This window comes from Penicillium taxi, assembly GCF_028828555.1.
Source record: "Penicillium taxi strain IBT 34144 chromosome Unknown utg000005l_segment0_segment0, whole genome shotgun sequence".
Lineage (NCBI taxonomy): Eukaryota > Fungi > Ascomycota > Eurotiomycetes > Eurotiales > Aspergillaceae > Penicillium > Penicillium taxi.
Window position 1 is genome coordinate 3,685,074 of NW_026643207.1, and position 25,627 is coordinate 3,710,700.

General features: G+C 45.7%; 13 protein-coding genes across 13 annotated transcripts; 6 read left to right on the plus strand and 7 right to left on the minus strand.

Moving 5' to 3' along the window:
- Nucleotides 1-365: 365 nt before the first annotated feature.
- N7495_008672 (uncharacterized protein) lies at nucleotides 366-2,059 on the minus strand (the record flags this gene model as incomplete). Its single annotated transcript, XM_057211323.1, has 3 exons — nucleotides 366-971; nucleotides 1,018-1,862; nucleotides 1,933-2,059. 3 exons carry the CDS (start codon nucleotides 2,057-2,059, stop codon nucleotides 366-368), a joined length of 1,578 nt encoding a protein of 525 aa, XP_057060866.1.
- Nucleotides 2,060-3,080: 1,021 nt separating this feature from the next.
- N7495_008673 (uncharacterized protein) lies at nucleotides 3,081-3,417 on the plus strand (the record flags this gene model as incomplete). Its single annotated transcript, XM_057211324.1, has 2 exons — nucleotides 3,081-3,129; nucleotides 3,242-3,417. The coding sequence occupies 2 exons, from the start codon at nucleotides 3,081-3,083 to the stop codon at nucleotides 3,415-3,417; spliced, it is 225 nt and encodes a 74-aa protein (XP_057060867.1).
- Nucleotides 3,418-5,127: 1,710 nt separating this feature from the next.
- On the minus strand, nucleotides 5,128-5,691 carry N7495_008674 (uncharacterized protein; the record flags this gene model as incomplete). The annotated part of the gene is made up of 1 exon (XM_057211325.1): nucleotides 5,128-5,691. One exon carries the CDS (start codon nucleotides 5,689-5,691, stop codon nucleotides 5,128-5,130), a length of 564 nt encoding a protein of 187 aa, XP_057060868.1.
- Nucleotides 5,692-6,528: 837 nt separating this feature from the next.
- N7495_008675 (uncharacterized protein) lies at nucleotides 6,529-6,960 on the plus strand (the record flags this gene model as incomplete). The annotated part of the gene is made up of 1 exon (XM_057211326.1): nucleotides 6,529-6,960. One exon carries the CDS (start codon nucleotides 6,529-6,531, stop codon nucleotides 6,958-6,960), a length of 432 nt encoding a protein of 143 aa, XP_057060869.1.
- A 432-nt stretch (nucleotides 6,961-7,392) lies between these two features.
- N7495_008676 (uncharacterized protein) lies at nucleotides 7,393-9,237 on the minus strand (the record flags this gene model as incomplete). The annotated part of the gene is made up of 1 exon (XM_057211327.1): nucleotides 7,393-9,237. The coding sequence occupies one exon, from the start codon at nucleotides 9,235-9,237 to the stop codon at nucleotides 7,393-7,395; it is 1,845 nt and encodes a 614-aa protein (XP_057060870.1).
- Nucleotides 9,238-9,696: 459 nt separating this feature from the next.
- Nucleotides 9,697-10,863, plus strand: N7495_008677 (uncharacterized protein; the record flags this gene model as incomplete). Its single annotated transcript, XM_057211328.1, has 1 exon — nucleotides 9,697-10,863. The coding sequence occupies one exon, from the start codon at nucleotides 9,697-9,699 to the stop codon at nucleotides 10,861-10,863; it is 1,167 nt and encodes a 388-aa protein (XP_057060871.1).
- A 2,297-nt stretch (nucleotides 10,864-13,160) lies between these two features.
- Nucleotides 13,161-13,685, minus strand: N7495_008678 (putative dUTPase; the record flags this gene model as incomplete). The annotated part of the gene is made up of 1 exon (XM_057211329.1): nucleotides 13,161-13,685. The coding sequence occupies one exon, from the start codon at nucleotides 13,683-13,685 to the stop codon at nucleotides 13,161-13,163; it is 525 nt and encodes a 174-aa protein (XP_057060872.1).
- Nucleotides 13,686-15,229: 1,544 nt separating this feature from the next.
- On the minus strand, nucleotides 15,230-16,831 carry N7495_008679 (phosphatidate phosphatase App1 family protein; the record flags this gene model as incomplete). Its single annotated transcript, XM_057211330.1, has 1 exon — nucleotides 15,230-16,831. One exon carries the CDS (start codon nucleotides 16,829-16,831, stop codon nucleotides 15,230-15,232), a length of 1,602 nt encoding a protein of 533 aa, XP_057060873.1.
- Nucleotides 16,832-17,731: 900 nt separating this feature from the next.
- N7495_008680 (Dyp-type peroxidase) lies at nucleotides 17,732-18,673 on the plus strand (the record flags this gene model as incomplete). Its single annotated transcript, XM_057211331.1, has 1 exon — nucleotides 17,732-18,673. The coding sequence occupies one exon, from the start codon at nucleotides 17,732-17,734 to the stop codon at nucleotides 18,671-18,673; it is 942 nt and encodes a 313-aa protein (XP_057060874.1).
- Nucleotides 18,674-19,773: 1,100 nt separating this feature from the next.
- N7495_008681 (CFEM domain-containing protein) lies at nucleotides 19,774-20,222 on the plus strand (the record flags this gene model as incomplete). Its single annotated transcript, XM_057211332.1, has 3 exons — nucleotides 19,774-19,860; nucleotides 19,926-20,064; nucleotides 20,146-20,222. 3 exons carry the CDS (start codon nucleotides 19,774-19,776, stop codon nucleotides 20,220-20,222), a joined length of 303 nt encoding a protein of 100 aa, XP_057060875.1.
- A 599-nt stretch (nucleotides 20,223-20,821) lies between these two features.
- N7495_008682 (60S ribosomal protein uL16) lies at nucleotides 20,822-21,809 on the minus strand (the record flags this gene model as incomplete). Its single annotated transcript, XM_057211333.1, has 3 exons — nucleotides 20,822-21,272; nucleotides 21,342-21,517; nucleotides 21,765-21,809. The coding sequence occupies 3 exons, from the start codon at nucleotides 21,807-21,809 to the stop codon at nucleotides 20,822-20,824; spliced, it is 672 nt and encodes a 223-aa protein (XP_057060876.1).
- A 455-nt stretch (nucleotides 21,810-22,264) lies between these two features.
- N7495_008683 (60S ribosomal protein eL30) lies at nucleotides 22,265-22,735 on the minus strand (the record flags this gene model as incomplete). Its single annotated transcript, XM_057211334.1, has 3 exons — nucleotides 22,265-22,360; nucleotides 22,420-22,614; nucleotides 22,700-22,735. The coding sequence occupies 3 exons, from the start codon at nucleotides 22,733-22,735 to the stop codon at nucleotides 22,265-22,267; spliced, it is 327 nt and encodes a 108-aa protein (XP_057060877.1).
- Nucleotides 22,736-23,500: 765 nt separating this feature from the next.
- On the plus strand, nucleotides 23,501-25,453 carry N7495_008684 (uncharacterized protein; the record flags this gene model as incomplete). Its single annotated transcript, XM_057211335.1, has 2 exons — nucleotides 23,501-24,149; nucleotides 24,210-25,453. The coding sequence occupies 2 exons, from the start codon at nucleotides 23,501-23,503 to the stop codon at nucleotides 25,451-25,453; spliced, it is 1,893 nt and encodes a 630-aa protein (XP_057060878.1).
- Nucleotides 25,454-25,627: the final 174 nt, after the last annotated feature.

The following is a 25,627-nucleotide window of genomic DNA, read 5'->3' on the forward strand; positions in this document are numbered from 1 at the left end:
GGGAACTCAAGACCTCGCGACAAAATCAAACGGATACCTACGTACCGTTTTTTCTATGCCAGCTCTTGGCATTCCCCTTCCGTATTAGTGCTCACCCCTTCGCTGCTTTTGCTCCCTGAGTAGAACTGAGCACGTGCCTGAGCATTACATAAGCTCCTTGATTTGCTCACTGAGTGAAATCTGAGCGCCCTGATTAGCTCACTGAGCGAGCTGAGTAAATACCTTAATAAAATGCAACACGCTAGTCCCGTCCCTTTCCATGTAGGTTGTTTACATTATCCCATCAATAAATGTCGGGTTTCACTAGAATGGTCGCTTATCCTAGGAGCTACACTCCTGTTTAGGGGATAATCTTACTGCGTATTTTATTTAATTGGTCTATCAACTCTTATGTCGGGATGTAAGCTCCTAGGAAGCGCATTCGTTTCCTGTGCACTAAGGATGGTAGAGTTCTTGATGTTGGCAGGAAGAACAAAGCCTGCCTTGATCATTGCATCAACCCTTTCGTTCCCATCCTGTGGAAGCGTACATGGTATTTGGAAGTTTTGGAATACCGCTGCTTTGGCGATTGGATCAGATGGCCGCCCTACGCATAGGGGAGCCCCTGACCACCCATTAGCAGGAGTGAGGGCTGGCTCGGTATGCCAGAGCAAGAAGACGGCTTGGGTATGATCTCTCTGATTCCATCTATACCCTGTTCCTAGAATAACTGCCCTACTGAAGAGGGTAGAGTCCGACTTGCCCTCGATAACCCGCCATCGCCCAACATTTGCATGGTGGCAGACAGTGTATACGTCTTGCCCATCAAGGGCAGTGGAGTAATCCGCCCACTCAGTGACTACTGGGTAGCCGGGCGGGTTGGACACATCTGGAAGTGCTGAATCGGAGATAAGGCAGAGATCATGATCATACCCGTGCGGATAGGGCTTGGTTTTGCTTGGTCGGTCGTAGGAGTATGAGATGTTTCCAATCTATTAGAGTTCAGTAAATATACATAATCTGGATTCACAAGCGTACCTTCATGTGAGATGAGGCAATCAAGACTTCTCTTCCAACGGGATTGTTGGTAAGTGCCCCAGAGTGCATGATAAATGTAGTGTCCATTCGAATTCGGGTTGGGAGATACCGTACTAACAGCCCCTTTACCCTGTCAAGAGTAGTTTGAATGAGGTTCATCACATTCGCCGCAACAGAAGATCCTGGACAATACACAAACCCGTGTGTTACAGTTGTTATCGCCTCAGAGCCATCCTGAAGCCGGACCTTTAGGCCGATGCATCCTGCGCTGTTATTTTCTTCCCCAATGCGCGCACCAATGCCTAGACCGTACTGAAAAGGCACTGTCGTTAAGTCACCGCGGGCAATATCAAAGTGCACAAGCAGACCAGCCAGCTCTAGTGGGTAAATCTCACTATACGCATCGTGCACATGCTGTATATCGTCGAAAAGGATAATCAAGAAGCCAGCAATAAGCACCGTAGCACCCACAGCACCTGGAAAGAGCTGTCGAAGGCTATCGAGATCCGTGGATCTCAAAAACCGTCGAGGATTGATGTATCGGGAGAAGTGCTGGTCATAGACTCCCGGTGATCGTGGCGTGATGAGTCCGGGGATATACTCGCTATGATGTCCGGGCAGGTAGTGGATCGGTCGGCCGCCCGCATAGATAACCTCTGGTGAGGTGATTGGCGATAGGATGAGCCAGACAGGCTCACCAAAACTGGACTCTGAAACCATCACTGTCGCCCTCGAGGACAGAGTAGGGTGGCAGCTTCGGACCAGCTGCTCATTTTCTTTATCTACTCGAGTGATAGATTCAGCACAGAAGCTGTCGGACTTGAGAATATTTTTGGGGAGGAGACCTATAGCGAATATGCATTAATCAGTGCTAAGGAAGCTGGCAAGAAATATTGTAGCAGATGGACTACTCACGCGGTACAGTTCGAATGAATATGGGATGATTCGCTGTTTCATGGTGCCCATAGTCCTGGTCAGCATACGGGATATAGGGGTATGGGATTCCATTGCACTTTCGGCGTTTGTATCCAGAGGACTCCATGAATCAGTCAAAAGAGAATGATATGGGTGGAAAAAAAACGAGGGTGGGAACTAATCTGGAAAAATATGACGCTTCCATTTACGGAAAGCCTATATAGAAGGCAGCTACACCTTACATTGAACCACGTCGCATAATACACAAACGCCTGCTTGGACGTTACTATATAGTAATTGAATATAAACTTTTTCGAATGGCTTAGATCTAACTACTAAGCCCTTTTATATCCTAACATCCCCATTTCGCCTTTCATCATCTTCCTATGCTCTATATATTCCCAAAATTGAGAGAATTAGCTAGATCCAAAAATGCCTTTGACTATTTAAGAGTAATTTTATAATATTATCTATTTCATGAGTTCAGTAAATGCTCCCTAAGGATCTGGAATTGATATTTTATATTCGCATCGGGATTTACAATAACTTTAGAACTTGATGATGGCCTTACGCACATTATCTCCTCAGATATAATCTCAAAAATAAACACCATGAAAAGCATGCTTGTCTCGAAAACATCCATACTTTTTGTCTTTTGGTGCTTCCTATTTAAAACTTCATCATTTCAACGAATCCGGAAAAACTGACCATTCTTATCACTGCTCCCTCTGGCTTGGACATTCCTTTACGAGTTACGAAACACCTTGTAAATATAGGACTGGAATCATGTAATTGCCCTCCAGTCCCAGGTCCAGTTGGTGGTGAAGAAGATCGGGATATTAGTTCCGCCAAAACATAAATATAACTTGCTCGAATAGACGCCTCGCGTCTTTGTCTCATTGTTTGTTATTTAAAATTTCTACAAAACTATCCCAGAAATATTGATGGAATATGGGCTTAATATCAATGAAAACAAGGTCGACCATCCGTCACTTTACTCCAACTCAATCTATCGATTGATTCATCCATCGGATTCCATCCTCCCAATCCTGGCAATGCATTGATACTATGAGAGGGTCCCACTTTAATCCAACTCAATCGATCGATCGATTCATCCATCTTCCAAGTCCTCGCAATTCATTGCTACTATGAGAGTGTCCCTCAATCGATCCAATGATTTATCCATCACTGGGAAGGGTAAGATGGCTAATAACAAGTTCAACCAAAGCAGGTCTAGCTTATACACGTGGACCCACAAAATTGGATCTCAATTTGTCATAGTTCATATCTACATCTAACTATCCTCCAGGGGTTTCGCAGATCATTAGGCATGGTGGCCAGTCATTTGTTGGTCTTCTCGACGATTCCACAGTTTTGAAATACCCTACTATTTTAAACCTAGCAATCTTGAAGATATTCAGGTTGAGGCGAAGTTTCTCGAAGTCCTTGGAAGCCACCCTCGGATTATTGAGTCAAGAGGCTTGACTGAACATGGCCTTGCTCTACAACGCGCATCTAGCGGATCATTAGATAACTAGATTGCTTCTCAATCCTCTATCTTGCCTCAAAGACAGCTTTGTTGGTGCAAATAAGCTTCATAAACTATAGGTTTTATCCATTCCAAAAATTTTATTCACTGTGACATAAGCCCCAGAAACTTCCTACTAGATAAAAACTTCGATCTTCAACTTTGCGACCTTTAGGGCATGCTTAAGTCCCTTGACAACAAAACTCTCCTAGATGGACATGATCTGGAGTTATGTAAGGCATATTTACCCCGTGAAGATGACATCCCATGCGTGAAAACTGATATAATCGCGCTTGGTTCATTTATCTATCTTTTAATAACAGGGCATGAAGTTTTTCTAGAGCTTGGGCGTTTTACTATAAAGACGGTGACAAAATTGAATCTCTCTTCCGAGATAGGCTATTTCCCACAGACAGCCACCTTTGCTCTGATATTACACAAAAATGTTGGAATTAGCAGTACCCTTCAGTGGATGATGTTTCTCATGATCTCTCCCTTTTAGAAGTTATCGTGAGCACTGTTAAATTAAAAAAAAGTCGTTATTCTTGTCAGCAGTTATACCCGCGGAGTTAGAGTGAAGAGAGAAGGGTAAAGGTAAACTTTGAAGCTTCATCTTGTGTCAAATAGCTTCTTCCTCGAGCGTGAAATTCTGCATAATCAGTTTACAGAATATGTTGGTATCGCCAGCTAGGTATTTTTTTTAAATAGCTAAGTAGACAGTGTTTTGCTATGAAGCTTTTCTAGATTGATGTATGTCTCCCCCTTGAATCCGGATAGGGAGTGGGAGTAGATATCATGACCAGCAAAACTAGAAACGGTCACCCCATGTGTATTATAAAGTTCCGTTGAAAATTTCCGTTGAATTCCGTGTAAAAGTCTATGGAAAAAGCCATCCGTTTCACTTGATATAAGCAGTGTGAAGTAGACCAAGCGTTGAACTATAGTTAGATCAGTTTGTAGAAATTAGAAAAATTAAAACTTCTAGAGCATTTAAAGAATGGCTGGTTCTTTTTCACCACATGAGCTATGCAAATACTGAGCTTTGTCTGAACGTACCTCTATAAGCTACGTCTTCGTTAACAGCGTATCACTTAGAACTAAACCTGTTTAACTTTCTGCCTGTCAACTCCTCGAAGAAAAAACCTGCTAGTCTGCCCCCTGATAAGTCTCCAGTGAGTCCTTCTTGTTCAAGGATCCCCGAGTTATAATTCGGTACGTTGCAAAATCGGCTTGCGCCTTTTATTGTTCACGTCCCAAAAAAAACCCTACTTAGATAATTTAAATAGTACATAGGTATTATCTACAAGTTAACGCAAAGACCACCTAAGTACTTGGATATCAATAGAATTTACTTGCTTGTTGATCGGGTATTCATCAAGAGGTTCCAAACCAAGAAACCTTGGAAATATGCAATCTCAACTAATTGGGCTCTCGGACATAGCTCCTAGGTAGACATGCAGATTAAGATACTACTAAATACAAAGTCACCAGGACCGAGAGCTGAAAAAGTCAATTGAGAGAAACTTGACGAGGAATTAAAAAATAAAAACTGTAAGCTTAAAATTCTCATAAAAAGCCGAATAGCAAAGGCGCAAAGATACGGAAAGGCTTTGACTCACCGAATGAAATTGGAAATCCACATTTGAAACCAGATGTGGATCCAATATCTAGTCAATATGAGAGCGACAGATAGGGCAAGTTTTGTTCCTTTCAACCCAAGGGAGGATGCACTCGGTATGGAACCAGTGTCCGCACCAGAGACCTGTTACATAGCTGTCTAGCTCGGCGACGTCTGAACAGATAACACAAAGTCCATCGCCATCAAATAGCATATCTCGGGTTACTTGCCGCTCAAATAGATTGTTTGAGACACTTTGATGACCGTGGACTTCGCAGTCATGGTTATTACGATGGTCGTGGTCATGGTCGTGGTGATGATGATGGTCACGGTGGCTATCATGGTGGCGATCGTGTCCATGGTCATGTCCACATTTACATTGATTACTGGGACCTGGTTGAGTGCGGGCATGATGGCCGCGACCAGTATGACCCCGATCATTGTTAGAATCACGACGACTGGGTCGACGACTTCGGCGAGCCTGTTGCCTAGGAGTTGAGCGCGAAGAGTGCTCATAATCACCCGAGCAATCTGGGTGGTGAGATTCAATGTTCTGTCGCCATTGCTGGACTCGTTCCTGAGCCCCATTCTCAGCGTAGCAGTTTTCACACATAATGTTAGATTTTGATTGATACGGTTCGGATTAAAGTGTATGATTTGAAGGCTTTTTTGTCACTTGTTTTGCTTGATGAAGAAGAAAAGGACATCGGGATTTTGAGGCCTTTTATACTAATCTTGGGAGACTCTGAAAGGCTTCTTCCTTTGTTCGAAGAACAATGGCGAGTCTTTGTTGTTTTGTGTATCTATGAGACAATTCTTCGAGGATAAAGACCTAAGCTTGGATGTACTATAGTTAGTATTCGAGGTGAAACCTTGGAGGTGATGTTTTGTGCGTCTAAAATGAGATATTTTCCATCTGAGACACTTTCTCAGGAACAAAGACGTAAGTCCTATAGATGGTACTCGAGATGAAGGCCATAAAGACGAAATTCCTTACTGGCGACTATATAAAGCTAACTCCAAGGCTAGACAAAGGACTTTGTTCACTCCTATGCGAAACAATTTCGTACATTAGTTTAATGAAGACGTAGATAAAGACTCAAGCAAAGACTCGAGCAAAGACTCGAGCAAAGCCTCATGCTAGGAATAAAAAATAGAAATAAGTCTCATTTGTACTCGGAAGGCTACATCAGCTTGGAAGTCTTGAAAGACCATGTTCTCTTCGCTGCCTATAAAAGCTCTCGTCATTCCCAGCAAAAATGGCACTTAGAAAGTCCCAAGCTCATAGAAATCAAGCTATAAGCTCAGATTAAAACATACCTTCTATCAAACGCTTCAATTCAACAATTCTGTCCAACACTTCAACTCTAACTTTAAGTCCGAGTGCGCTCACTTTCCTCATTGGCAAATTAGCGGAGTTCATTTCTTTCAACCGCCGTAAGAAACTAAGATGGCCCCAAATGGGTGGTTTCGTCCGTCTCAGAAAAAGTCAAAGTCGAAGTGGTCGCCCGCCATGATGGGGAAAAGGCCAGATGGGATGACGCAAGAGGAGATGGAAGCCGAAATGGCCAAAATGATCGAAAAGTATAGAAACACAGATGAACGTGGCAGTCACAAGAAATCCCGGATGGAGAAAAAACGAGAGGAGCAGCTGGAGGAAGAGGAGGACATGCGAAATGGAATATATAAAGTCCCAGACCGCAATCCATTCACAGGCGAGCCGCTACATTGCTCGAAGGAGGAAGCGCAAGCTGAGATGGCCAAGGTGGTTGAAAAGTATAGAAATAAAGATGAACATGGCAATCCTAAGAAGACCTGGATGCAAATCAAACGGGAGGAAGAGCTGCAGGAAATGCGAAGAAGACGAAATGCAGGTCTTTGAAGATGAAGTGGAAAGAAAGTCACCACTCTAGATCAATAAAACAAAATTGAATGGAATTATTTTCTTAGTAAGCTAATAAAAAAAATTTGGATCACGTATAAGTAGGTCCACGAATATGCCGATATAGATTGAGGTCTTCCAAGGTTCTCTCCGCTGTAATTGAGTAATATAAGTACTTAGCTACCATTTACCGGTATAGGTACTACCTAGACTGTCACGTCTCATAAGATCCTGTCCATGGGTCGCAGACCTCCAGGGCTCTATTGGTAAAACATAACAAGCCAGTTTAGTGCAGCTGATCCACGAAGGTGTGCGGCTGTCATTATATAACGGATTCGCAATAGTAAAGATCTCAATTAAATTAATCAGACATGAATTGAATGGATAACACGGTGGAATATTATATGTATAAAACTTGACCCATGGATCTATTTAAGCAAAAATTGCAGCTAGGATTGGCATCGCCACACCGATGATCTGCATCATAGACCAATGTGAAATTGTAGATGCAGCTCCGGTGTACGTAGCGTACGCTGCACTGCTGGTACTAGAGGCAGACGCAGATGTGCGAGCTCCACCATACTTAGTACTCTGGGGCAGCACGTGTACTGAGGAGATAGAAGCAAAAGCAGAAGCAGTACGATTGCCTGCAGCACCGGAGCCGTAGATAGTGGGTTGAGCGACGCCAGTCTGAGTTACCAGAATGGTGCTGACATACTCGGCACAGGTCTTACTGGCACATGACGAGACAGTATAGAGAGCAGTGTATACTTCCTCTGCACCTGAGGCAGGGCCCTGGCCACCCTTCTTGTCGGAAGAGCCAGAGCCAGATGATACTTCGGTAGTGACGGTCGCAGGTAAATCCGTGACTGCGGATAGTGCATATACAGTCGTTCCAACGGCGACGGTCTCGGTAGTCACATAGGTCGTCTGAGAACGCAGTGGGCAGTTGGTCACAGATGACGGGCAAGCAGTGACAGTCGAAGTCCGGGTGCTCCAGATAGTTGAGATAGTTGACTCTGGGACACCACTTCCATGTTCACCAGAACCTTGAGTAGAAGCAGAAGCAGTCTGGGTAGCGGCAGCCTCAGTGATCGGACAGATTGTAGTGGAGAGTACAATTGTCTCTGTTGTAACGAAAGTCGTCTTTGATCTCGCAGGGCAATCAGTGACGGAGGTAGGGCAGGCAGTGATAGTAGCTGTGCGGGTAGTGAACACTGTAGAGGTAATAGATCCGAGCTCACCAGACTTGGTAGGAGCTTGGCCGGCTGCAAGGGTAGATGTGGTCTGAGCCTCTGTCACCGGGCAGACTGTCGTCGAAACAACCACAGTTTCGGTGGTTGTGAAAGTAGTCTTGGATGCCACTGGGCAGTTAGGGATCGATGACGGGCAAGCTGTGATAGTAGCTGTACGAGTAGAGAGAACGGTTGATGTAGTCAACTGTACTGAGGTTCCAGAGGCAACTGTAGTGCTTGGCAAAGAACCCGACTGATCAGAGCTTGACTCAGATGGGGCACCCGCGGTGGGAACAGAAGATGAAGGGGCCAAATCGCTTGATTGAGCAGGAAGTCCGGGTTCAGTTGCTGTAGTTTGAAGTGGGCTAGACACAGAAGTCACAACTGACGTCTGGTGAAGAGGCGTTGAAGTAGGGGCTGAGGCTGAGAAAGCCACAGAAGAAGAAGCCGAGCAATAGCTACTGCGATGAGGCAGCGATCTGGAGCTATAGCTCCATGGATGATGGTGAGAATGCGAATGCGAATGAGAAGTGTGAATCGGTCTTCTCGACAAAGGAGTGGAAGAGGCAATTGGGGGCGTCGTCAGAGCAGGCAGTGAATACGGTGTACTAGATGACGACACAGTTATAGCTGACGACGATGGAGTGGCCCTAGAATAAGGAACAGATGATGAAGGACGAGCGCTGCAAGATTTGCGACTGGGCAATGGCCTTGAACTGTACGTCCAGTGGTGGTGGTGGTGGTGGTGGTGGTGAGCGTGTGCTGAAGGAGTGGCAGAGCTAATGGGTGAAGTCACTGAACTAGACGACGATACGACAATAGCAGATGGCGTGGTGGTTGCGCTGGAAGCGGCAACAGATGATGATACGCGAGCGCTGCAAGGCTTGCGACTCGGTAATGGCCTTGAACTATAAGTCCAATGATGGTGATGATGATGTCCATGGGGTGTCACAGAAGGAGTGGGCGACACAACTGGCTCAGCAAGACTTGTTTGCACAAGCAATGCGGCGAGGATCCATCCTCGAAGAAGGAAGTGACCCATTCTAACAAAATAGAAACTAGGCCTTAGATAAAAGAGTGACAAGAGACAAGAATAAAAAAAGACGAGAGCATATGTTCTCAAAAACTACAGCAACGACAAAAGAGTGTGATGATCGGATGTGGTAAAGAGTGGAAGTACTCTAGGACTGTATATAGATCAGAGCAAATCCATGTGGACACACAGACACGGCCACGCCGATGAATAGGAGATACGGCTCGTGTAGCCGAAATTAAACAAAGATGTTTTGAATTTTTAATTCAAAATTTACACATTCAATCGCGCTATTGACGCCTCAACGTACCTCAATGGGGCAAACTCACAGAACTCTGTAAGTAGAGGTGAGATTGGGTGCAATTAGCCGACAGTCATATTCCCCTAACACAACTAGAAAGTATTTAACTTGACAAGTCTTGTAGACATCAATTGGGCATAATTTAATTTCTTACTCTCCTTTGGAAAATGTCTTTTTCACGCTTTGCCCTCGCGGGCCTCCTGCTCAGTGTAGCAAATGCTGTCAGCGTATCCCCGGTCTCCAGTCAAGCCCAAGTACAGCCTTCGGCGACCTGTCGTACTATTTTGGGAGATGAGTCCCTCTCTTCTGTACCTACGATAACTAAGACCCGCCGTGTCCATGACCCTACTCCTGTTGTGGTCTTCACCACGGTTCAGGATACTGTCACCTATACTCCCTCGCTTTCAACTATACTGGCGACGGACTATGAGACCGCTACGATCACTTCTACGGCAACACCGGCCACTGATGTTTTCTCAACTACTTCGACTGAGTTTGAATATACGACTTCGTGGGTCACTCCAAGTGATGTCACCGCAACTCTGTGGTCAACCTCGTCAATCACCCAAACCAGCACCGCAACTATTGCCAGCTCACCTGGTTTCACTCCTATTGTGGACACTCTTCCCACTGCTACCGTCGCCAAAAGATCACTGGCTGAAGACCAAGAGGAATGCGTTCCTTGGCTAGATGATTACCAGTATCCCAAAGAAGTGATCTGCCACGAGAAGTACATCATCAAGACCACAACAGTCTCAACTGTCACTGAGACCCCCATCACTGCCACTGCTGCTGCACCTTCCACGACCGTGACAGTGACCAGTACCATCACTTCCAACACTGTAGTTGTTCCCTCCGACGTGTCCACCACATTGAGCTTCAGCACTACCTCGTACATTACCGTTGTCACTGATGCACCTGCTGTGACCGATACTGTCACTTCTACTGCCACCGAGATAGTCGCTATCAGCACTACATCTTCGTATGCCGCGTGTGCCACCAACAACATCGCATCCAGTCCTCTTTCATCGGACTACGGCAGCTTCGCCGGTCAATACATTAACGCTGTTGCCTTCACCAAAGTTCCTGGTATGCGTATATCCGTGGGCGACACCTCGTCCCAGACGGCCTGCTGTGAGAGCTGCCAGCAGAGCTCGGATTGCGCCTTCTCCTACTACGCTGGTATATCATCATCCCTCAGATACTGTTATTTGGTTCACACGACTACATGCTCGGTTGCTGATACTTACTCCACGGCTTGGATTGAGCACACTGTGAGTTCTCTGTCAATCTCCAATGGAAACTGTGGCCACTACGTCGGCTCTCAGCATTAGATAGAATCTTTATCAGTTCAACTTATCATATTTGCTCCATATACACCTACTTAATAATACAATTTGTATAAATATGTGTCTTTTATTGCTTATTTTGTATGGTTTTAAATCGTATGTACGTAAATTCCGAAACTTAGCCAATTAATTTGCCTCAAAATGTATTTGAAATCACCGTCACTAATTCTACGTATATGCCAAATATCGGCCAATGGAACACCTTTTGAGTCGAGGCTTTAGGCTTTCAGAAGTAAGATTTTAAAATAGCCAAGTTTAGTCTAAAGTGTAATTACTCCTGTCAAATGGAAAGATAGGTCATATTAGTTAAAGCGTTAAAGTTAGCTAGTGCCAGGTCTCGGCCAAAGCCGAATGAAAAACTAGTGCAGGTACCTTGACTCTGACCAATCATATGCCCAAGGTAACTATCACCTTATATATTCTACTCCACTTTTGTATACGCTGAAACGACCCCTTCCGGAATAAGTCCGCATTTCCTCGATACACAAGAGAAAGTTCAATCCTTTGTACTAAAACTGAAAAATGAGAGCTGGCAGGATTGAGTTTTGACTCGTAACAGCAAAGTCAATCAATACCATTTCAAATTTGAAATGATTGATATCAGGTAGCGAGTTGAACTAGCTAAAGCCCCAAAGTAAGCAGCAATAGGAGTAGCAAGTGAAAGCTTCAAGAGGCCATTGGCATGACTATTTAGACATCTATTCCTGAGGCTGAGACAAAGCGCGTCAATAAAAGATAAAAATATAAATGGGAACTACAGATTAAAAAACGCTCTTTCAATAATTCTAAATTAATACCTTACATGTACGTCGTAGTCAGGGACTCCCATGTGGTCAGGGACTCCCATGTGGTCAGGGACTCCCATGTGGTCAGGGACTCCCATGTGGTCAGGGACTCCCATGTGGTCAGGGACTCCCATGTGGTCAGGGACTCCCATGTGGTTAGGGACTCCCATGTGGAGTTTTTTTCCAGCTGGGACCAACTAAGCGATAACCCGCATAGCCCATCCTTAGCAATTCTCCGTAACTGATTATTGGTTGACCGCTTCAGGTAAGACTCTGTCTCTGCAATCTACCGTATAATAACTTGTTGCTCGGTCACATTAGCCAGTTGATAGATATCCAGGAAATAATCATATTACATCATATCGGCCCCATCCGAGGGCTAGTATGTCATATACTCTGCATCTCCTGTGACTATGTAGACATTGCCTTTTTCGTTTTCGTGGGCAATGGAAAGTAACCAATGAGGCGACTCTCCTGGGATTTGAATTTGCTGGAAGAGAGAAAGATATAGCGATGGGATGGAGGAGGTGGCTGAGAATTGTCTGGGTCAGATTCCTCCGTGCCCTATTTCCGGGAAAGTGCGACCTCAGGACCTTAGACATCGCACTCCTCTCTAATAACAATGGTCCCGATGAAAGTGGTGGAAGGTGAATGGTCGCTCGTGATCAGTTTATCGTGATGGATGCCAGTGTAATGTTAGAGCACTACCTGGGTAATCAACAGGTACTGGATTAAGCCTATGGAAGTAGAATGAGGCACAGGAATATCAAACAAACATTAATTATTGGCAGACAAGCATATTCCCCGAAGAAAGTAGGAGCTACGTCATGCAGCCACGGCAAAGAGCTTCTATCTAGGAAATATTCAACTGAGTGGCAATAACCGACTAAATTCGCGCACATCAGACAGTAAACTTTGAAATGATTACCAGTGTAGCTAAAACTTAGGAGACAATCTTTTGAACATAAATGCCATATGTAACTACATTGTACCAAGGTAGAGCTAGTTAACATCGATAATCAACCCTTCGAAGCGTCTACAAGCGTCGGTTTCATCCATCTAGACCCACCAATCAGTAGATGATAGTGGGTCCTACAAGATGTACAGCAGTCCTTATTGGCAGAGGTAAATTACAAGCAAAATTATGGGGCTCTGGGACTATCAGCTGAATTCGAGAATTGATATCAGTCTACTCTACATAAAGACTATGGACTTGCCATTGTTCAGCTTATTTCTCGTAGCTACATGTCTCACATTCACTCGAAGAAGCTCCGCTACATTTTTTTCAAGGATGTTGAGAGCACGAAATTTTGACTTATGCAGCCTGCACGTACGTCGTACAGTGTCGGATAGGCACGGTTTCAACTCGAACCCGAGCCTTGCTAGGTACAATAAATGTGGATCATATTTGAAGCCAGCACATTCACTTGAGAGTTTGAATAGTGTCTAGTCGTGTGTAAAGAACGGCGAGCTGAACAGACAGCGACACCTTCCCAACTAGGATGTTCGTTCTATCCCATCACGCCCGACACTGCTCGTCGAGGATTGGTATATACCCTTATAACCCTCAACCATTTCCCCCAACTCCTCAAAAACAATCTGAGCAAGCTTGGCATCTCGATAAAGAACAACTCCATGATGATTTTTTACTTCCATCAACGCACCCATAGCACCTTCATATCCAGCATCAACCACGCCAGCATTAATTCCAACCCCAGAACGCCAAAGCGACGATCTAGGAAATATACTTCCCATGCAATTCCGTGGAATATGAACTGTTTCGTTGAAATCAATCAGATAAGCTTCTGGTTTCAGCGTGATTGCGTGGCTGGCGTCGAAGGAAAGAATGGAAGTTCTAGCCGCCTCGCGTTTCGTATTGTCAAAGTCAATGCTGGCTGCTGATGACCATTTAGACACCTGGCGTAAAGTTAGGTCGACGCCGCATGGCTGTTGCTGCTGGGTAATTTGTCGTAGGCTGCGTACTAGGTTGCGGGTGACGACTTCGAGTCCGCTGAGGATCATGGTGTGGCCTTTTACTTTGGCCGATACTCCTAAATGCTGAGACGATTGAGGAGCTTCGGTAACAATGAGGGCTAATACGCAACCTTGGAAGGAATTCGTAAGAAATACACCGAGGGGAGTACGGAGTGCTGAATGAAATGACTAATTGCTAGGACGTATTAGGTAGTGTTTTATTATAGTAATTTGTAGTGCTGTTAGAACAAAGATCAGCGGACATACCAAGATCATGTGATCTTGGCATGGTGTCAAATGAGAAATTGACCGTCCAACCAGAAATGGTTGACGAAACTGGATTGTCTATCTAGGGATGAAACCCGCTTAAATACACACATTATGGGTCCTGCTGACATACGCAGCACACCCCTTAATATCGGCCCTTTGACACATGGCAGCTACTAACTATATCTTCATTCATCTGAGCATTTTAGAATGACACTTCACTTTTACCCAATATGCATACACCTATTATATACGTACAGAAACGATATCAATAGCTGTCTGCTTCGGTAATAACCTAGTAAACCGACAAGTGCCTTTAATATTCTGCACATGCAGTTTTGGAATAATCTCAAGCAATATCCAAAGTTTTCGCTATCTGCTTCAGCTTCAAAATCGAGTTTTCATGAAGATGATGAGATGGTGAGAAACTGAATAATGAAAAAATTGAAACCGAAGTCCGCTTCCATTTCGTTCCTACATTGAGTATGGAGTAAAAGTGTGTAAAAGTAGAGGCCAGGAAAATAATAGGTTAAGTAGGAGATGCTCGGTCAAATAAGCAAAATTAGGTGAACATGGTATCCAAACTCCCCGATGGCCGAGTTGGTGAGTGAATATTCCTCTAGTCGATTGTATACTATGAGTATTTAACAAGAACGCCCAACTTCGAAAAAAGGGCCCTCACCGTTGACGCAACACCGAGGGGTTCACTAGTACTTAGAAATGATGTAAGACACGAAAAAGTGCCCATCAGACTAGAACGAAACATGTTCTGAGTTTGGATTTCTTTTTTTTACTTCTTTAATACACGATTGCTCACTGGGATTATCATAATTGCTTATGATTTGATGAAATTACTTATATTATAAGTTCGATACTTGATTTGTCGAGTTGCCGAAGAAGTGAGGTTACTTGCAGAGGTCTAGGTAAAGGGCAGGTATCATCCATGATGCTGTATTTTTGATGAATTTATTTCCCTTTCTACTCCTGGTCTTATTTTACAAGGTCAGGGGATCGATTCCGAACGTCGTAAACATTTGCTCCTACTTACTTCCATTTGATTGTTTCTCTCAATTTATCTCTTGTTTTTTATGTATGGCAGGAATTGATTTTTATCCAAGTGGATTGATCTACTAGAAGCATGAGACTATTGAGGTTTTTTTACAAGAGCTTTCCACCTGTGGAACCCGAGTTCAAGAACTCTACATGGCTAAGAGTGTGAAAGAAGAAAAGTGGCTTTTGGCATGCCAGTATGATCATGAGAAAGACCATGCCATATCAGATCCATATGTACATTCATAACATAATTCGTGTCGCCGTGATTCATTCTACAAGAACATAAAAGCAGCCGTGGATATCGCTGCAATCAACGCCATAAGGCTATGCGCGCCGACAGACTCATTTGAAGAAAGTGCGCTTGCAGCTCCGGTGTGATTTGCTGACCCGTTGACTTCGGCGGTAGATCCTAGTCCAAGGGGCAGTCCCTGGTAGCTGAAGGTCAAATTCTGGGCAATAGACGTGTTATAGCACTGTCCCTTTGCAATGTCCAAGTTGGCCAGGTCATCTGAGTTTTTAAAGAACATGTACTGGGACTGGTTCAGGCTTTTGAATCCAGATGTGTCGTAGGGGAACTTGTCCCCTGAATCAGTCGAAGAAGTGTTGCGTAGGAAGATGCATTGGACTTGGCCCGGGAAGTCTGTGGCCATCTCTGGGTAGTCGCGCATGACATCGCTGTTGCTGGTGTCTGCAACGAGGATGAACTTTCGCTCGGGGAAAGTTTCGAAGATCTTTTGTAGCAGGAACTTTCGAATTGAGAGGGTGGCTGAGACGTCACTGAAGTTCAGGGGACGGGTGTCAAAGGAGCCGCCGGGGTAGTTTGTGTAGATGAACTGCATGTAGTTCCTTGTGACTTGCTCGGGGGTAGTAGTGAGGTAGTGGAAGTGCAAGTCGGGCAGGCTGGTGGACCAGTTGCGGTAAATATCTGGCATGTTCTCCCAGGGTGTGAATGCACGTGCGAAAGAATTGAGTAGTCCCTGCGTCGGCTCGTAGATCTTGGTCACACGCAGAATATCGTCAACGTCTGAAATGACTGTGAGGCCGGTTGGTGGCACAAGATAGGCAGTGCTATTTCCGATACTTGCACCTTCAATGTGGGTGTCAAGTCGCTGGATGGCGGAGGTTTCATTTCCAGCGGTGAGGCCATTGCTTTTGATCTGTACAAAGGTGTCGAAATCGCCTTCAATTGTCGTGTTGTATGGCAGAGTAACATCTTGCGTGCCACCTGTTGTATTGGATGAACCACCACCACCTGCCTGTCCGCTGGAACCCTGACCTGCTCCAGGTTCAAGGTGGATCGTGTTCACGGCAACATGCCCCTGCTGGACAACAAAAATCTCAGCAGTCAGGTTGCGTGCCTGGTCTGCCTCGGATTCAGGAAGGTCCTTGATACTAGTATCGACGAGGAATACATCGGCAAGCTTGTTCAAATCCGAGACGGAAGTGTTTGGCTGCTTGTAGACGTTTCCATGGAAACGAACGTTCCAGCCTGAGCTGGTCCAATTGGCATACGGATCGATGTTCAATACATTGGTTGGTACTGCTGCCAGTTCTGAACTTTCCAAGCCGAGAGAGCTCACAACTGCATCTCCAGTTGGGAAACCTTGAAAATAGTTGGGTACTCCAGAAGCGACCCACGTGGGCACGTCAGTCCCAAGCCCCGAGAGGACACTATCGATGTCTTGTTCAACGTCACTCAAGATTCCTCGATTCACTACACGAGAAGGAGAAAGCTTGGTCGGGGAAGCTGTAATGACAGGGTTTGGCGGAGAAACATTATCGACCTCGACGAAAGGGGTTCCAGTTGGAGCAGGAGCTGTATGGGCAATTGAGAGAAGAGAGGCCTGTACAAGGGCAAGAGTAGTTGTCTTCATAGTTCGAAGTCAATACAGCTGTCGCTGGGCAAAATAAACCGAATGGAGCTATCCAGAGATGAAAAAGATCGGGAGAAAATGGTTCGCATAGGGACTATTTCAAGAAAAAAAAAGCGATAACGTCACAAGGCGCAGGCACAAATGATAGTCGATTATTTCCAAGTTTGTGATGAGATCAATTTGATTGAAAGGATATGACTAAGTCCAAGAGGGTCCTCATACGTCATTACGTTTAGGCCCTGAAACCAATTTGTGGATTTTGATTGGCTCATCCATTCTACATATATACATGTCGCTGTGTACGTAGATTTTAACACTGGAAAGTGCTCCATACATTTGGGCGTATTTTCCCGATGTCTTCCGAAAAGGAAAAAAAAAACAGAGGATTGTGAAAATATGATTGTCTTTGTTTTCAGGCTCTCAACTGTACATTAGTATAGTTCTCGCTTTCGACTACAATCAACTTATACCAATACTCCCATTCCTGATCATCACTAGGAAACTCCTCTATTTTGTGGTAGAAACAAAGATAAACATATGACATGTCTACTCTGTAGCCTGGCTGATAGTGATAACAATCCGAAAGAGTCTGCTACGCCACATCGTCCATAAGCGTCAGGCCCACACGCGAGTAAAGAGCCAATAATTATGGCATAATTATAAAGTACTGCATCATGAGGTAGCTATATCCTTGACCCCTCATCAAGGCTTACCTTGAGTTCAACCAATATGAACTCAACTAAGCTTGTCAGTTTCACCACCGCAAGGCTTAAATTCCGACCACCAATTCGACCTATAACTACAAAACGATCAATATCAACAAGACTTCTACCCCAATTTGGTGGGATATCCTTATTCACCACCTTCAATCGAACCAAATCCCACTTGACCAAGGCAGCCATGAGCAGTCAAGTCACGTCTCAGCGTGTAGACGCCCCCCTCACTCAATCCGCGACATTTCTCGTAGTGAAGGTGACTACGACATCAGACTCAATCAAAACAGTTCGATCGGTCCTTGCCAGTCTAGACGACCTGGCCAAAAATGTCTCTATCCGTGATCTCAACGCCCAGCTTAATTGCACTGTCGGTATTGGCAGCGATGTCTGGGACATTCTGACCGGTCTTCCGCGGCCTGCAGAGCTCCATCCCTTCCGAGAAATCAAGGGTGCGAAACATACAGCTGTCTCTACGCCAGGCGACTTACTTTTCCATATTCGTTCCGAGCGCCGGGATATCTGCTTTGAGTTTGAGCGCCAACTGGTGGACCAGCTGGGTGATGCGGTCTCTCTTGTGGATGAAACAGTTGGTTTCAGGTACTTTGATGCTAGAGACCTTCTTGGCTTCGTCGATGGTACTGCGAACCCTGTTGGCCCCGCCCTCCCACCCGCTCTTCTCATTGCTGAGGAGGATACGGCTGCGCAAGGGGGTAGCTATATCGTAGTACAGAAGTACACTCATGCGATGGAGGCATGGAAAAAACTGTCAGCTGAACAGCAGGAGAAAATTATCGGACGGACTAAGTTGGATAATGTCGAACTTGACGATGCCGAGTCAGGTCAGCTGTCGCACAAGACATTGAATACTATCGAGGATGAGGATGGCAACGAGCATGATATTCTACGTGATAATATGCCTTTTGGATCACCTGGTTCTGGTGAATTCGGCACCTACTTTATCGGGTATACGCGTCGCCTATGGGTTATTGAGAAGATGTTGGAACGTATGTTTGTTGGACATCCTCCTGGTTTACATGATCAGATACTGGATTTCTCGACTCCGCTGACTGGTACAACTTTCTTTGCGCCATCGGCGACTCTGTTGGCTAGCCTGGATGAGGATTGATGATTTAAGGATATGGAAAGGAGACGGAGAGGAAGATGATAGACTAATCTAAACCGTTTAATTTGAAGCCTGAACTATCCAGTGAAAGAATTTGTCCATAATATGTGGAGCATCTGAGCAGGCTCTGAGTTTCGAGATAGAAATCTACCTAGTCTCTTGCCACCTGCTTAGATGAGACATTCCAACATTGGCTCTTGAATTCAAGCGTTCCTTTGGAAATCAAGCAACAGCCACTGTGGAATATGCCTCCTAATGAGTATTATTCTGAGTTTGCTATTGCTATAAACCATGGAAGTACAAATTTCTCAGTCAAAGAATGAATCTTCAAAAAGCATATTGAGGCTGATGTTCTAGAATACAGAAAATCTTTAGAATTCTTTATCTCTTCTACTTCCAAGGTTATCAAAATTCTTTGGATTGCGATCCCGAAGTTTATTGTACCTTTTATTAGCAACATTTCTCTCCCTTGTTCCGAAGTTTGCCCAGGTGGCTTTCGTGAATCATGACAACATCAGATATTCACGAAAATTCTGCAGTACTGAAACTCTGCTAGTCAAATTATCCATTTCTCCGGCCTGATAAAGATCTTGTTAGACTTCTAGGAATCGTATAGATGAGTCCCAATATGGGTTTAATTCTTAAGTCCGGCATATCAACTCAAGAGACCGAACTAAGTAACTCTCAGCTCTCTAGGAATTGAGTATGAGTCCAATATCAATGTAACAGTCTACATTGTTTCAAATACTCTCTGCAATCCTCCAAACTAAGATTTTTGCTTTCGCTCTAGAAATCAAGATTTTATGCGTTGAAGTTTACATACTTGACATCTAAATGGAGTCCCCATACCGCAAATCACCCCGGCATCTACAATTTGTTTACTCCCCGACTGAACTATCTCAAGAATGTACCTACAGCAGCCACCGACCTCAGTCTTCGAAGGTTGGCACATAAGTGGCACATAAGAAGAACGTCGATCTCAAGACACTGGCAATGTCGAAACTCCTTATAACCCTCTGTGCCCAAGTCCCTCATATTCTGTTAAAACCAAATTTGTTAAACATCTTTTCAACCCTCTAGATCTATCTCTTTCTATTTATATAATGAAGCTCTCTATTTTCGTCCCTCTGGCTGCTTTCCTCGCTTTTACGGTGGCCGAGTTGAATGAAGTTGACCCAAGCCCATGTCTGGTTCGTATCTCACCGTCTCACGTCACTTCAGTCCTTCATGAGACTAACTCTTTTTCGTTTTCCAGAACCGATGCTTGACTGAGGCTGCTGCTGTGGCTGGGTGCATCTCACAATATGACACAAAATGTACTTGCCCAAGTGCAGCATTCAAGGATACACTCGGTGACTGTATTAACACTTCATGTACACCGGCTGATTTGCAAGGTAAGGGTCTCTTGCTTCAAGTGAACCATTTATATCAATTGACTTGTTTGACTAACCGCTGACCTTGCTTTGCTTTGATAGATGCTCTCACTTTACATACGCAACGGTGTGATACTCCACAGACTGACTCCTTTGGAGTCAAGGCCAAGGCTACTTGAGTATTGGGGCTAATTATTACATATTTTTAATTACTTGAGCTTTTTCTTCACTGATATCACTCTTTTGTCAACTATACGGTCCTTCTCGAATTTAATAAGTACTTGGATATGCATAATCTTGGATATGCATAATATTTGATTCCCCTTGACCGAAACAGACATGGTTGAACGAGTTCAATGTGCTAGCGATAATGCTGGTGTAGGCTATTGTCAACTGGACAATTGGCGTAGAGAGACCGTGAAGAGTGATGAATAAGTTTTTTTTTTGGGTCTGTAACTTGAGATATACCCGGTGATTCTGCAAGACTGTCTATGAGTATAATAGGAAGGTTCTGGCAATAAGCGCTCTCATAACTACAGCCCGGGTCCTTACCCCTTCAAGTGACGTCTATTTGGCCTAATATACGAACTACTTGCCACCAGACCCCATGAATACGGCCAAATAGCAGCTATGACTTATGGAACCGTTTTGACCCATGGAAAACTCCATTGCGATTTGCACTCTGAAAGATATCAAACTAGATAAGATAGGGAGAACATAAGAACATCGAGTAATTTTTTTTCGTTCAGGAAATTCATGTCTTATTCAACCTAACCATCTAAGCCTGGGACACGTTCTCGAAAGCATCGGGGAAACGCTTCATGTTCTCGGCGATGGTACCGTGACCACGGAGGAACTGAACGTAGGCACCGTCCTGCTTGAGCTTGCCCTCCTGGCGCAGCTGGACGTAGTCCTCGCGGCGGACAGGGGTGAAGCCCCAGTTCTTGGAGACAATGATCTTTTGGCGACCGGGGAACTTGTACATGGAGCGACGGAGAGCCTCGATAGCAGTAGCACGGTTGACGTCACGGGTGCGGACGGACAGGATGATCTGACCAATGTTCACACGGGCGACGGAACCCTGGGGCTTACCGAAAGCACCACGCATACCAGTCTGCAGTCTATCGGCACCGGCACAAGACAGCATCTTGTTGATACGGATGACGTGGAAGGGGTGCACACGGACACGGAGGTGGAAACCTTCCTTACCGGCGATCTTCACAAGGTACCTGGTTATACGATGTTAGATTTGGAGATTTCTTTGGTTATCGGTAGGATTCTCTGTGGGAAAAACGTACTTGTTGGCGCAAATACGGGCGGCCTCGAGAGCCTCAGAAGAAAGCTGCTCATACTCGTTGGAGACGAGGTGGACGCAAGTGGGGAAGTCGTCAACGTTGGCCTTCTTGCGGCCAAGATCGAAGATCTTGATCTTGGGGTCGGGGACACCACGGTTGAAACGAGACTTGGGGTAAGGCTGGATGACGCAGATTGATGTCAGTTATTCCGTTTTGCCAAGTTGATTTCTCAAAAGCGCAAAAAAAAATTCCCCCAAAATATGGGAAATCAGAAAGGGGGAGCAGTGAGAACTTGTCGCTTAATGAAAAAAAAACTTCTCATCGGCGCGATCGCAGGTGGTTGCCAGCGCCTCAAGTTTCACGCGTTCCTCCATAACCGAGATCTCGCACACAAAAACTCTCGAAATATCCAAATCGCTAACGCACCTTGTTCTTGCAGTAGCGGTAGCAGCGGGCGGGACGGCGGGCCATTTTGAGTGCTGGAGGTGGGCGAAATGCACTTCCTGCGAACTAGGTGATGGATGTCGGTTGCTGTCGAGGGATCGAAGAGAAGAAAAGAATAGGGTGGGGTCACGGGATCGTTTGATTTCCAAGCAGCGAGTGGCAAAAAGCCCTAAGCCCTAATCAGTGGGCCAATCAGAGCTCGTTCTGAACAGACCGCATTTGTCACCCATCATTAGAAATCACTGGGATATTTGATATCAAAGTGCATTATTAAGGTAAGTTGGAGAGTTTAGTACTAGTTTATTTACAGTCTAGGATTGAGTAATCAAGGATAAATATTTTGTGGATCAAGCAGAAACTTGGTTTTTTTTTGGTAGGTTCCTAGTCCATCGACAGTGACTCCTTAGTCAAAAGGCAATCACTATATTTAAAAATACCCCCAACCCAGCATCTGCTATAACCGATTGCTCACAGCAACCCATTTACTGGGTGCCAGTGAGGATGTCGGAGTCACCAGCGTCAAGGACGGCCATGGTGGCGCAACGGAAGAGCTTACCGCAGGCGGTACCGAGCTCAATCTATTTAATTCAATTAGCAGTAGTCCTTGCTATCTCACTGGATGCGAGATGAAACTAACGTTGTTTCCGGAGAAGTGGTGGACGGGAGTCTTGGCCAGCATGGCGTAGTACTCAAGCTCACTCTTGCGGAGAGGGGGAGTGTTGGCAGCGATGATGACCAGCTTGGCCTTACCGGAGCGCAGAGTCTTCATGACAGACTTAGCACCCAGAGTGACCTTACCGGACTTCATCACCAGAGCGAGTCTGGAGTTGATCTAGATCACATATATTTTAGATGACGTTCTTTTTTGAAATCTCTTTTTTCGATCGATAGAGTTCATTTAGGGGGTTGAAACTCACGTTGTCGGAACCCTTCTTAGACTTCTTGGGGGCCATCGTTGCGCTGTAAAGTTCTATTGAACTGATATAGATGAAAAGATGTAAAGGATGCGCTCCGGCTTGAATAGTGGATGGAGAGAGTCAATACGAAGCGAGACTGGAAATGTGTGGGCTGAACGGGTGAAGTTGATCCGATCCGGTTTAGTAATCGATCACATGACCTAAAACTGGTGGAGCTCATGAAACACGATTCATTTCCGCCCCAGAAGGCTTCAGATGTAATGTCCTTTCGCCCCAGTTATTTATTGCCGCTATCTCAAGATTTGAGTGGTTCATTTCCTTTGTATGACTATCGGGTACCAAGATTGCCCCCATCGATCCCTTTCATCTGTTTTTCTTGGGTTAGCCACTCTTAGGCCGGTATTGTCATGATTTCATTACTAGTAACGGTACTTTAATCTTTAGACTCCCTCGCATTCTTCATATAGTTTAAGTGCGATCGACAATCATGCAAACAGCTTTGATCTCCCGTTCTTCTTAGTCTTTGTTCTCGGTAAATACTCTTCGATCGAGAATGCCTTTTCCTTTCAACCATGTGGCACACAACTAATCTCTGACAAACACATTCTTGGGATTTCAGACCCGTACTTGAAGACCTCCACCAGAGTATCCACTTTTTGACCGCTCCTGATCCCTAAACACCTTCGCCCTCCAACCCTCTCTCTCATCCATCTATTTTTGGCTATCGTTTCTGCGGGAAACCCAGATTTCTGAGTTGCTAGCATAAAATTGCCACGACATCCAACCTCGGGTTCTGACACCATGTCAGCGACGTCAGCTTCTCCCCGCAAGGTGACCCCCGTCGCCAACAAGTCAACTGCAGACCCGCCAGCAAACGGTTCCAATACTGCCTCGCGAGGACATGTACGCTCGCCCAGCACTTCAAGTAACGGTCCCACCAGATCTCCTTCTCTGAGAGGATCCACGCCACTCTCCGCACGCGCTTCTGTTCGAAAGCCTGGACGATCTAATCTCAGCATGTCGAATGTTCCCCGAGTCTCCAACGATCCTTCCGAGGAGGAGGCCCGCGCACAGAATGCCTCTCTGATTGAGGAGTTGAGACAACAACTCCAGAAAGCCGAAACCGCTTCCGAACAATACCAGAAACAACTAGGAGTGGTGCAGATGCGCCTCGACGAAGCGATCAGCGAACAAGGAAAATTGGAAGATCAGGCTCACGAGCGTGACGCTCGAACTGAGGAACTTGACTCTGAGATCCGGGACCAGGCTCGCCAGATCCGTGATCTAGAGCAGATTCACGAACAGGAACGAAATGCTATGCTCCAGGAGAAGGAGCAGCAGACTAGCCGGGAAGAAGAGTTGCAAGCAACTATCCAACGTCTGAAGGAGTCTGTCGCCCAGAAAGACATACGCATCAATGCAGAGGGCGATCGCCAAGTTTCTCGGTCCTGTAGGGTTCTTACACAAAAGTCTCATTTGGTTTATCTGGAAAGCTAACGTTGTAAAATAGCGAGTTTCCGCAATCGTGCATCTCCCGACTTGGATGGCCAATTCGCCCCATCTTCTCAGCTCGAGCGCAGTCCCTCCCGCAATAACTCTAACCTTTTACTTCAAAAAGATAAATTGATTGAATCTTTGCGCTTGGAACTGGCTGAATCTCAGATCAAGCTGGTTGAGATGGAGAACCAAGGCGGCGGCCGACAGCGCGAGTTAGAGAAAGACCTGCTGGAGGCTCGCATGGCGAATGCCCGTCTCATGGAAGACAATGAAAGCTACCAGCTGCTTCTTGGCGAGAAGACTCTCACCGGCGACTTTACCAAGGGAGAATTCATGCGCGAAATTTACCCTGGAAAGGAATCGAACAGCGGTATGAGCTCTCTAGCTGATGAACTCGAGTCTGTGGATGAAGAGGCGGCGGACTCAGACCCTAACCGCAAACTGGACGGAGAGATCAAGTCTCTGAAAGATCAGAACAAAGCCCTAACACTTTACATCGAGCGAATCATTAGCCGTGTCCTCCAGCACGATGGATTCGAGCATGTGCTCCGCAGCGACGACGAGGCTAAAAAGACCAAGAGTGCTAACAAAGACCTACCTCCTACTCCCACAGAAAAGGAGGAAGGTTCACCCCAGTCTTTGATGCAGCGGGCGAAGTCGTCGATCTCAGGTCCCCCTCGTTCTCAGTCAGCTCAACCCCAGATTGGCATGCCTCCTCCCCCTCGTCCTCACGAGAACCCGGATACCGCGCCAAGCATCCCAATTCGTACCCAGTCAATCAGAGCTAGTCACCGTCGGGCGCGCTCCGAGCAGGTAGACCCCAACGCGGCCTCCGTTGTTGGACAGATGTATCGTGGTCGCAACTCCGCCGGTCCCATCAGCCCTACTACCGTGGGCCCCGGAGCACGCCAGAGTATGTTTTCTGGAAGCGCCAGCTACGTGTCTGGTATGACTTCGAGTCGCCGACCTTCCATGTCTAGCCAAGCCGACCGCACTGGTCGCAGTGCCCGTAGCAGCCGCAGCAGCATCACGAGTGGCGACGCTGGCTCTACTGCAACTTCCAGCCCTCCTCGCTCCAGCGGTAGCATGAACAACTACACTGCAGGTGTCATGACACAGAGCAAGCTGCGACCCCTGCGCCTCGTCAGCGAAACGGCCAGACTCGATGAAGAAGAGGCTGCCCGCCGCAAGGCCAACCGTGGGAGCTGGATTCCTTGGTTCAACCGTGCCAACCCGGATGAACAGCCACAGTCTTAACTTTTCAATGCCTTCGGGCTGGATGATTTAATGTGACGTCGAAACTGTCTTTACCATATTATCATACCCTTTGTTTGTTTTTTTTTGTTTTTTTTTGGTTTCTTAATGTGCTCACGTCATTGATCGAACGGCTCAGGTTTGAGCGACAATACCGCCTTGGTATCCTCTTGCACG